Source organism: Lissotriton vulgaris, chromosome 3_1 (genome assembly GCF_964263255.1).
Source record: "Lissotriton vulgaris chromosome 3_1, aLisVul1.2, whole genome shotgun sequence".
Classification (NCBI taxonomy): Eukaryota; Metazoa; Chordata; class Amphibia; order Caudata; family Salamandridae; genus Lissotriton; species Lissotriton vulgaris.
In genome coordinates, this window is record NC_141689.1 from 252711371 (window position 1) to 252724008 (window position 12638).

General features: G+C 43.9%; 1 protein-coding gene across 1 annotated transcript in view; it reads right to left on the reverse strand.

Moving 5' to 3' along the window:
* Positions 1 to 12638, reverse strand: part of MYO5B (myosin VB) — a 1009160-nt gene that overhangs the window by 415009 nt on the left and 581513 nt on the right. The window contains exon 9 of the mRNA XM_086960377.1: positions 4965 to 5074. Within this exon, the coding sequence (XP_086816503.1) occupies positions 4965 to 5074 (110 nt within the window). The remainder of the gene's footprint in view (positions 1 to 4964; positions 5075 to 12638) is intronic.

Below are 12638 nucleotides of genomic sequence, written 5' to 3' on the forward strand. Positions count from 1 at the left end.
ACCTTTGTCATACTCAGTTAGCACAGTCAGGAGCAAGAACTGATTTTTGTTACTAAATATAGATTGTCTAGATTTGCACATATCTCTTGGTTTTTTTCTCATGTCTTAGAGATGATTGGAGTTCTAATAAATTATAATTTCTTCTAAACAAAAGTAAAATGTACTTTCCAATAGCCTGTAATAAACGGTTGTTATGTCTAGAAATCTAAAAACAAATGTTGAAAATTACTAACTGAAAAAGTATAAAAAAGGAATGTTAGAGTGAAGCAGGCATTGGTGATAGATGGGCATTGACTGGGTCAGATATTACCTGCTAAGTAGCAGAGCAAAGCTGTTAGAACACAACCACAGATAATAGAGGAACCAAATTCCCAATTACAGTTTTAGTGAATTTGAGGACATAACATACATTTGTAGAAAAGTTATCTTTGTACTGGAACAGTCCATCCTACCAGCATATTTGTGTGTGAAAAAAGACAATTCAGAGCAAAAGTCAATCCAACAAAACTTAATATCTGAAGCTACCATGTAAGCATCCTGAGACCAAATTACAGATAGTGCCCCTGGGGTACAACAGTTGTGTGCACTTGCTTTTTGAACCCCCAGGGCATAATGGCAGCAGATACTTGTCTGGCCCCATTTGTAATTTTATTTAGCGTCCCACAGGCCTCACATGGTTGGGGGCGAGAAACTAAGAAAAGTGTTATCTTGTTTTTGAATCTGTGGTGCTAAACATACTGAATTTCAAGGGAACCGTTCTGCTCTTTTTATTACTTTTAATTGGCATATTGTACTTTAATAGTTGGGACACTGGGAAACGCCATTTTGGTTAGCGTTCCAGTGTTTCTCAGGGTCGGATCTCCTCCATTTAATGAGACCCGCTGTGCGGATGCGCGGTTAGGGTTGCCCAGACCTCTTGTGGCTAGGGGAGGGAAACTAAGCAAAGTGTTATTTTGTTTTGGAATCTGTGGTGCTAAAACATATTGAATTTGAAGGGAACCATTCTGCTATTTTTTTCTTTTAATTGGCACATTGCATTTTAATAATTGGGACACTGGAAGACGCCATTTTGGTTAGCGTACCAGTGTTTCTCAGGGTCGGGTCTCCTCTGTTTAATGAGACCTGCTGTGTGGACGCTGGCATGTTGCTGGAGCGCCAAAGGCAAGCCCGTCTGCCCCCGTCCACGCCCGTCTGTGTCCGACCAGGGATAGGTGCCATGAACCCTGGTTCTTCTCAAGTAAGTAAAATTATGTATTCTTCCAGTCAACTTCTAGCGCTGCCTAAACCGTGCAATGAAAAATGTCTGCATTCTATTATTCTAACGAATGATGAACACTCTTGTATGCACTGCTCCCTTAATCTCCGCCCTGCCCCAAGAACTCGACCTGAACCCAAGACTCCTTGTCCCTATACAATGTTTTTAATAAATTGCAGATCATTGACTAAACACTCCTCTGAACTTCATATACTCATAGAAGAGGAACAAACTGATGCCTTATTTTTAACAGAAACTTGGCTTCATAAGGAATCCGGTCCTGACATTGCACAAATCCTCCCCCTGGCTATTACATCCAACAGAAAGATCGTGAAAATAAGAAAGGCGGAGGCATCGCTATTATTCTCAAAGATTCCATCAAATGCCGTATTAAGCCTGATTTAATACCCGATTGCGAAAATCTTACTTTCGCAATCACTTTTACTGCTATTCACACCTACTCAGGAATCTTTATGTACCAACCTTTAGGAGCTTGTGGACAATTTCTTAGATCTCTTTTTCTTTTTCACAACAAATCAAAGAAAAGGGTCAAAGCTATACTAGACCGGCACTACAAATCACTACTAAGTACAGCCTTGTTATTCCTTGCTATTTATCTGTGCCTGGCATCTGGGATTTGACCCTTAAACATCCCCAAATTCAGTGATCACAGATCACTTAAATTTAACACACAAGATGACCCAGCACCAGATTATGTCAATGTAGATTATGTCAATGCAAAGTGAGCAAAAATATTTATATTGCAGTAATAGATACAATATCACAGGAATGGCTTCTTGAAAGTGGGCAATTTCAAAGACTTGATTGTAGATTGGTACTTTCTTTATTTTTCAAAATTCATTAAAACATGGCAAAATTGCTTGTCGCCAACGGTTTTCATCCCACCCGGGACTTCTTCAGGGATTGTAAGAAAAACACAGGAAATAATATTTCAAATGAACGCAAGTTGATTCCTTATCTCACAAATCAATGAGTGTGTCTTCCTGTTGTCGCAATTTCACAGTATTTCTACAACCATAGTATGGTCCGTTAGTGGAATTCTCAAAATGTGCGGCCCCTCGAATGTAAGGCTGTCCTCCGGTCGTTTCAAGAAGCCATTCCTGTGATATTGTATCTATTACTGCAATATAAATATTTTTGCTCACTTTGCATTGACATAATCTGGTGCTGGGTCATCTTGTGTGTTACAATTTCTTAAATCTCTCCCTGAAATTGACACCAATCTGGTCAGTACTTCCTCAACTTTTCCCTTTCAGGGGATTTTAATCTACATTTTGATGACTTCAAGTCCCAAAGCATTTGAGCTTACTCAAGATCTATCAGCTATTCTGTTAACAGAAAAAGTTACTGGCCCTACACATGGTAAGGGTCACTAGATCCCATTTTTTCTAACGATAAAAAGTTACTAGTCAGGGATCCTAGTCTAGTGCCTTGGTCGGACCACTACCTGATCCAAATATCTGGGACCTGGTGACACAACTTTCCCCCTTAGAACCACTAGTAGTATGGAACGCGCCTGGGCCAAACTTCCACTGGAGCAATATATTCTAGCCCTCAAAGATACCAAGCCTACTCCAGATTCTAACCCTTCTCCAGCAAATGAAAAATGCAATCATTGCATTGAGTTGTACGTGGGACAAGTCATTCCTAGGAAATTTGGCAATAAGAGAGCAAAAGAGAAATCTTCACCTTGGTACTCCCCTAAGCTTCGTAAATATAAACAAAACTATAAAACATCTGAAAGGCAATGGAGGAAAGATTAGAATTTATCAAGTAAAAAGGCATATAGGGATACCATAAAACGTTATCAGGCTGAAGTGAAAAAAAGCACAAGCACTTTCTTAGAAGAAAAATGTAGAAATATTAGTATTAGTATTTCAGGAAGCCTCATCACCTGGTTACAGTCTTTCTTAGATGGCAGAAATTTTAATGTTTTTGAAGGAGTTAATATCTCCAATAGCCTGCCGCTCAGATGTGGAGTGCTACAGGGTTTGTCTTTGAGACCCACATTGTTTAATGTATATATGAGACCTCTTGCTGACATTGTTCTTCCATACGGGATAAATATTGTCACATCTGCTGACGATACTCAACTAGTTCTGTCTTTAAACCATTCCCAGAATTTTTCATCCTGCCTTGAACCCGGTTTAGAGAAAGTGGCAAATTGGATGGAACACTCCTGTCTTAAGCTCAATGGAGATAAAAGAGTGCTGATGAACATGGGCAACCTCCCAACCTTAGAATATGATCTGGCGTGGCCCAATAGCCCAGGTTCTCCCCCTGCTCCGAAACCGATGATCAAAAGTTTAGGCATGTGGCTTGACAAGTCTTTTCAATTTGATCATCTAGCAGTGAAGCTGGCATCTACTTGGTATGGTATGCTCAGAATGCTTTGTGAAGTTCTACTTCTGATTCTCGTTACAGCGAGGAGACTCATGGTCCAGGCTTTGTTTCTTTCCCGCCTTGACTATGGGAACTCATTTTATTTAGGGGCCCCGATGTCAACCACAAGAAAACTAAAAGTGATACAGAACTGTGCAGCTTTAATGCTGCTTAACATTTCTAAAACTCAGTCAGCTAAGCCAGCCCTTAACACCTTAAACTGGCTGCCGATCACTGAGAGAATGAAATTCAAATCCCTCTGTATAGCTCACAAGACACTCTGGGGCAAAGGTCCCCAAATCAATCATTCACTCATCTCCTTCTATCATCCTGGAAAAAGGTTACAATCCGCCAATTTATTTTTAGCTTCAGTTCCCAGAATAAAAAAAGAAAGATTTGGAGGCCACTCTTTTTCATACAATGGCCCTAGACTTTGGAACTCCCTCCCTCTTTATTGTCACTCAGTGACTCAAAATATTCCCTTTCGGAAGCTTCTTAAAACCCGGCTGTACCAGAACGCTGCACCAAAGGCTTCTTAGTTTGTTTCTGTGCGACACTGATAGTGCTGGGATGCCTTTGGGTAGCTATGCGCTCTATAAGTGTTTGTAATAATAGTAATAACAGCACTGACACACATGCAGTCCCAGCGCTGTCTTGTGATGGCGTGCCCTCATGTGTATGGAGGTGTGGGCTCATGCAAATGAGAGCATCACTTTGACTCTGCTCCTGTGCTGTATTACCAACGTGGACGTGGAGGCAAACATACTCTCAGGAGGCGCACTGACAGTTCATCACAAAAAGGAGAAATCAATCATTTCCCCTGCCTGCAGGAAGAGCTCTAATCCCGCTATGAAGTGCAGGTGGAGAAACAAGGAGCGGCTTTGAGGCATCCGCTCTGTATTTCACTGAATACTCTGCTCCCAGGACAGCCCAAATTTGTGGCTGGCTGAGGGGTAGTGCATTCATTGTAATAGGGCGGACTGTCCCTGTATGAGCTTACTGAACGTGCTTAAAGGTGTGCCATTGGGCAAGCAAGGATAGTGCGCCCTATATACGGGCCCTGGATGGTAAGTTGGTAAACAAGCGCCTTAACCACATGCGCGCTGCTGTTCTTCTGCTGTCATGCTGACTTTTTAAAAAACCCATTGTTCATGACGAGCTGGGCTCGTCATCAGTGTTTGAGGAGGCTACACCATGACGAGCCCAGCTCGTCATCAGCCTCGAAGGGGTTAAATTCATGTGTTATGAAAATCTCCATCACCTTCTCCCCGGAGTAAACCAACGCAGGTTTTCTGCAAGAACTTACGGGTATGCTACTCGACTCTCCATCCCGCTCCGAGCGAATTTCTACATTTCCGAGGTGTAGGATGGCTGCAATGATCTTGAAGATGCTCATCTGATGAGGCTCCTTTACGCCTGCAAAACAGAAGCGAAGAATGTGTTATTCCCTGAAGGGAGCATAGATGTGTTTCAGTTTTTTCTCGAAGTCTAAGATACTTCACAGAACTTTTTTTCTTGACAAGTGTTAAGACTTCTCTGACTGAATAATAGCTGAATACAAAGGTCTAGACGGAAAAAGTGTTGTTAGAAATGGGATTTTGGTTTGCTAGGGTATGCACCCCAGCCAGGCAGAACCCACCACTCCAGTCAGGGTAAGAGAGTTCGACACCCAGAGAACCTCTGCTCACCCCCTTGGCACAGGCAGTCAGGCTTATCCCAGAGGCAATGTCTAAAGCGTTTGTGCAACACACTCACAACAGTGACACTATAAATGCACCACAAAAGAGACTCCACACAGTATTATATAAAAATATATTTTTGTCTTGCATATAAACATAGACCAAAACAACATGAACCAATAATTACTTTGCCAACTAGGCAACTGTCATAACATCAGAGTTAGTGTAATAGGTAAGTAAGTAAGTAAAGGCTTTATTTCGATAAAAACATATCTTAAAAGCACAAACATAAAAACAACAACAATAAAAACATGGCTTGAGGCCCTTCAGCTCAACAAAATGCAATGAACTATCACAGTTTCCTTCTTAAAACACAGATTTACACATTTGAGCATATTGTAGTTATCGGGAGGTAATAAGCTATTGTTACGGGTTCCCTTAATAAAGAACCCAGATTTACACATTTAGGTGTTACAATTGTTAAAAATTAAAAACTATTATACAATGAAAAACTTTAAGACTAAGATTAAACATTTTCTTTCAGCCTTTTTACTCTAATCGACCAAGCCCAGCTTAGATATTTGGCCAGTCCGCTGACACATAATATGCTGGTATTCGATGAGAGAATACGCAATGCTACAACGTAATCTCTAGTGCCCAATGCTTTACACAATGGCTTGAGCCAATAGCCTCTTGGAGCTCTATAAGCCGGGCAGGCGAACTGAAAGTGCGCCATGGACTCTATTCCTAGAGTGCAACAGGGACACGAAGAGGATGTTTGCAATTGTTTTTTCCAGCGCACAGTAAATTCCCTTATCGGTAGGGTACCGATCCTAAATTTAAAATACAATGCCCTATCCAGGGGTTTATGAATAATATCTAGATAGGGCTCGATAAACATAACATCCTTGATCATTAAGAACCCATTTGTAACACTTCCTAACTTTGGGTCACAATTACGCTTACTTGTGATCCATTTCCAATAAAGGTTCTTTATTATCGCTTTCGGTGGAGCTGATCTATTCTCCCAAGACTCACGAAGGCCCAGATCGCACAATAATGATTTAACATCTTGGAGCCATTTGATTTTCTGCCAGCCCATAATAGACATCACCTCTGCCAGGCCTTCTGCGTACTAGGCCAATTCTGGGACCGCCATAGCCGAGCCCACAATAAAAGTGGGCGAAGCTTTGCCTGGTCGCTAATGGCATGGCACCCAAGATCCAACAGCAGAGGCACCATAGGCGTACTCTGTGGGAGTGTCATTAATTCTCTTAAGAATCTATTTTCAGATACGGACAGATGCTCCATATTGCTAAAGCCCCAAAGTTCCGCACCATAGAGGGCCGCACTTACCCCCTAGCCCTATATATATCGATTACTGGACCAATAGGTCTAATGGAGGCAGAGCGCTGTTCCTTTAGCAAGACCCCCGTTACCCTCTTATGGGCCAATAACATTTTCTGCACATGGGAGTTCCACTTCATGGAATCCGAAAGTCGGAAGCCAAGATGGTCGAACTCCATAACCCTCTCCAGGGGCTCAGAATTTAAAACGGGGGCCTACCCAGTTTTCTAGGCGGGTTCAATACCAAATATTTGGACTTTCTGGTGTTTATCAGAAGCCCCCTTGATGCACAAAAGATCTGGAAGCTATCAAGGAGGTTCTAGAGTCCAACTGGGGATTTAGAAAGAAGAAGGGTGTCGTCGGCGAACAGGAGAGTTGGAATACGCTCGCCCGCCAGGGATGGTGCATCCGACTGGATTTCCATTAGGTGCTTCACCACTTTGTTTACATACAGTGAAAACAGAGTGGGGGCAAGAACACATCCCTGACGGATGCCCCTGTCCACCGGAATTCTTCTGGTCTTTTGCCCCTGTGTACCGCACCTCACTTGGGCGAAATTACCGTCATGGAGCCGCACTAATAGCGACAAGATGTAACTTGGGACTCCCATTTCAGATAGAACTCTCCAAAGGCAATCGCGAGGCACCAAATCGAAGGCCGTCTTTAGGTCTATAAATGCCAAATAAAGGCTACCCTTCCCCACAAGGACCGTTTTCCAGTAAATTAGTAAAAGCCTGAAGGCCTGCTCAATCATCCCTGTTCCTGATCTAAAACCCGCTTGATAGTCCGAGAGAATCTTGTTATCATCGGCCCATTGCAAGATTCTCATAAGAATCACCTTCCCAACCACCTTCTGCGTGGAATCGATAAGGCTGATTGGGCGGTAGTTAGCAGGGTCGCACCTGTCTCCTTTTTTGAAGACCGGGACGACCTCTGCCCCCTTCCAAGACTCAGGGATAGGGCCCCCGTTGTTAATGGAATTAAGAAGGGGTGAAATAATCTTTGCCCATTTGCGGGGGTCAGAGCGGAGGAGGTCACCAGGGATACCATCGGGCCCAGAGGCTTTCTGCGGCACGATGGCACGAATGGCGCCCTACACCTCTCTGTCCGAAAAATGGGTACCATCCACATCTCTCGGTGTTAGCCAGCAGATTTGATGGGTCAGTTTGGGGTATCCACTCGACAAGCAAGAGTACAATTTCAGGAAGTGGTCAAACCAGATTTCACCCACTATATTGCAGGTTATGCACTCGCTAGTGGATCTATTCTTTGATCTTATAATACTCCAAAAGCGGGCTGGATCTCTCCCAAAACTAGCCCCCTTAAGCGAGCACCAGTACTCGTCCTCCCAGTCTCTTTTAGCCTCAGTGACAGCCTGTTTGCACCCCTTTCGCGCCAACTGGATGGATCTTTGGGACCTGCTTTTAACAGCTTTTATCAATGCTGTTTTTGCGTGCCGACATTTTGATGTATACCACCCCTCCTTGAAGGTGAGCCTGCGAGGTTTTCTCTGGGCGGAACTTCTATTCTGAACTAGGAATATACTTCCTAGTGCTTGAATGGTTTCTAGGAATATCTCTGCTACCTTGGGTGAGCCGCATTGGTCTATGGCTATTGCATGCAGTTTGGATTACGCTGCAGAGAGGATTACCTCCGTTTTCTCTGCATCTAGGACAATTTTGCACCACTTTAGGTGCCTACCACAGTTAGATGGGGTAACTTCCTTAGTCGACATTTGTGACACAGTTGCGTGTTCATCAACTCCCTGCCAAATAGGGTGGAGGGTCAATGAAAGGGGATTATGGTCACTATCGGTTGTTGGACATACTGCCATATCAACCAGGTAGCGCCAGAGATTTAGATCGAGGAGAATATAATCAATCCTTGTTGCATGATTTACCCTATTATATGTGCATGCCCCGGTCGGATCAGAAATGGTCCTACCATTCGCTGCTCGCAGGCCAAATTCCAAGGCGAGCATATTCATCTGGATAGCCCGCTGCGTCCACCTCCGGATCGGGACAATATGGAGAGCTGGTATACCTCTCCTAGCATCATCCTCAGCTATATCAAGAATATCTTCTGCCGCCAGGGGCTCGAAAGTGCAATTAAAATCCCCTGCTACGAGGATGTGAGCGTCCTGGTTGCATCTCAACTGGTCTTCTAATAGGGCAACGGTGGGGGATGGAATACCGCCCTGGGTACCACGAGCGTACACATTAAATACCTCAAGGGCTTTCTCTCTGCGTCCACCACGTACTGTGATCCTTAGAATATCTGGTGAGCTACATTGGATTTGCTTGGAAGAACACCCTAATGAGATGCTCACCCAAACTAGGAGTCCGCCCGACGGATGGCCTCTCCTTGTGTTTGGCAGTTTGGCCGGCAGATGGTAGGTGGTGTAGCCCACTTTATGGTGGGGGACTAAACTCCATGTCTCCTGGAAGATATAAATAGAATAGGCCTCAACTAGGGCATTCCAATCAGGCTGATCAAGTTTCCTAGAAATACCCGCAATATTACAGGATAATATCTTGATCAGGCGTTTGGCCACTACTATGCCCTCAGAAATAAAAGTGTAATAGGATAAAGTCTTATATGTTTCACAAGTCTTGAAAACATCATCACTGCACATACAAGGCAAATCCTGAAATAATACTTGTTATCCTGACACTGCAAGGAAAAAATGACACATATCATAACATCAGGGCTTAAAATGTAGTAGTTTGGTTAGAATGAAAACGCATAAATCCCCCATATGTCTCTACGTACATAGAGTACTCAATAACATCATACACACCTGGGGTGCAGCGTTATTTAGGGATATAAGATATGAATCCTTATGGGCCGATAGGACATGGCACACCTGTGCTCCTATTCGTCATGTAGAGTAGTTCAAGTTTTCAAAATTGCGGCTGGTCCCTTAGGGCAATCCGGAGCTTCCGTCTAGGTTTTACTTCAACATGTAGTACACAACCATAGCATTAGTGCCACAGAGTATGGCCCAATGGGAGGGAGGTAGAAAACCTCCCACACACAGTAGGATCCAGCGGAAGACCTCTCCTGGTCCCCCGCATGCTGGATTACCAGTATGGCTGCCTCGTCGAAATGGCCAGGCTGCCCACGAAGGAAGCGCGGGACAGATGTCTCGCCCCTGCGTCTTCCCATTCGATCACCGTGCTGCCCAACTACACAAAGTAAGACAGGGCTGCTTCACAGGAATACTGGACAGAGGTGCCTGCTGAGCTGGCAATCCTCATAGCCACTGTGTGTGAGAGACAATAGACCTGGGGCTTATCTTGAGGGAAATGCAGGCCTATTTTGTGGAAAGCACAGTGAAAAAGGCAAGGCAATTTTAAAAAAATGCATGATGAGACAGACTGCCAGTGGAAAAGAGGCAGATAGAGAGTGATACGAGTGATGGTCTGGTAGGTTGAAACTCAATCGAGCAGCAGTGAAGAGCAAACGATTAAGGTTGAAGTTTGGTAGGTACAGGTAAAGAGACTTCAGTAATCTAGACAAGCCAGGATTTTTATTGGACCTCAGATTCACGAACAGAAAGTAGCAAAAAAAGGGTAGGAGTCTGTGTAGCAGGCGTAAGTGAAAACATTAAGAGGTTTAAGTTTTTTTAAATTTATTAAGACAATGAGAGCGAATGAGCAAGTTGGAAACCAAGATTACATACTGTTTGGTTTTGGAGGAAGACCCAGTTCTGGTAATAACCAGACCACAACATCTGCTGAGGCTATTTACCAACTAGAGAATCTCAGTTGTATCCATTCTGACCTTAAGTAGGTTATGCGATTCATAATTAACAAGTGTTAATCAGGAAAACTGGGTGCAGAATTCTGATCCAGTCCAAATAGATCTGATCAGTCGGGCGAATGAGGCACGTAGATGCTGGACAGATTGGGGCTTAAAGAAGACCATTGTGGCACACCTGAAGACTGCGGTGATGAAAGGAGAGAGGTGAAGGGTTTTAGAGAGATTATTTAGATAGTCTGCGATCTATCGGAGGGCGTTGTCCTTAATATCAGCTTCAAGAAGGTGATCCACCAGGACGTTATGAGATATTGTATCAAAAACATCTGGTAGGTGGAGCAAAACAAGGCCAAGACACCATGATCTGCCACCAGGAGAAGTATGAGAAAAAAAGAGAAAAAAAAAACAGGAGAAGTATGTCAGGAATTGACACAAGAGTGGACCTTGTGCTATGGGGTGGCCCGAAACCGGCTTTGGAGTGGTCCAGAATATCTTGAGATTCTAAGAAAAGAGAAAGTTGGCAGCGAGAATTACGATTAGTCACGAATGCTGAGAGATGGACTTTTGTCAAAACCATCACTATCACGGTCTACTTTAAGCGTGAGGGAACATAACCAAGAGAAGGAGAGTGACTGAAAATATTGTTTAGTACTGTTCTGAGAACTTGGTAGTGAAGCACGTATGTGCTGGACTTGGGTCCACAGGAGACAGGAGTAAATGCGTCGTCCACTTGCCTGTAAGTGGAATGAACTGCAATAAGTGTGTAGAGGCAGGCGAGGGGGCATGCAAAGGAATGACCTCTTCAGAGAGTGAAAAAAAAGATAATGAAGCTCAACATTTGGTGATTCTATCAGAGAAGAATGCAGAGAGTCAGTGCAAAGTGACTGAGAATTTGTCATGGGCATAGCATGGCATATAGGGCTTGAAAAAGTAATAATTGTGATTCTTTTTTTAACTGAGTTACAAGCTTTGACAATTTGATCTTCATAGAACGAAGCATAGGAGGGCAGCTCGATACTGGGAAAAAGGGTTGAGATTGAGAGAATTTATGAGGTTTTAATAAAAAAAGGCACCAACCTCTTTTTTTTCAGAGCGGCAGACATGTATTTATTTAATACCCCCGGGGCTTAGCTATTACCAGGTCGGGAAGCTCAAACTTTATGTGACCAAGACTCAGAGTCATGCGGGCGAGTCTCCGCACTCAGGCGGAATCTCCGCAATGAGATTTCGCATTGCGGAGATTCCGTCCGAGTACCTGCCAAGCCTCCACTACGAGTGCGGAGTGCGGAGACCCTTTGGGAATCAGACCCCCTGTGTTTCTGCAGCGAGGGGGGACCCAGGGAGAGCCGTGCGCGAGCCGGTCTCTCCCTGGGTAGGTTCGCGCGGACGGAGTGGCCACAGGTGAGGTTAATTAGGGAGAGAGACAGAGCCTATATATAGGGCCAGGGCAGGGTTTAGAGAGGGCTTTTCGGCGGGAGGCGGACAGCGGAGTTTGTTTTGCCCCACCCACACTCCCATCTTTTTTTGTCTTTTAGCCCTTTTTTCTTGCGATTGTGCTTTAGATAATTTTGTTGTTAGGTTTGCCACGGTAAGACAGGTTGTAATCTTTTCTTTTGTAGGCGGTTTTTAGTGGGGGGTGGGCAGCCTGGAGCGGGTTGGTCCATCCTCAAAGGGCAGGTAAAGGACAGGAGGGGATAGTACAGGATTCAGTTGCCTGGGTTTGTTAGGTTTTATTTGATGGGGGTTGACTTCTTATCAGGGTTGCTCAGTGAGCTGAAGGATTTGAGTATTAATAAATAAATAATCGAAATATGTTGAGAGATGTTTTGCCTACACCTGTCTTAATAAAGTGGCCTTTCTTTCTTACCAAGAAGTTGTGGACAATAAGTTCCTGCGCGAACAGAAGTTTTCTAGGAAGCACCACCTTAGATTGCCGGTCTGAGGTTTTATTGAAGGGAGTGTACAGACACTGTCTCCAGAGGATTGAGGAGTGATAAGGTCACAGGAAGTGTTCGCACTAAGGTCACAGGAAGTGTTCGCACTAAGAGAAGTCCCACCGGGAGATTTAAGACTATTAAGAGTATTGGGGGCTGACGAACCTAATGAAGGGTTAACGATAAAAAACGTACTTGAGTTAATACGAGAGGAATGGGCTTGTCTTTTGATTAATAAAAAAAAAGTGCAGCTTGGCT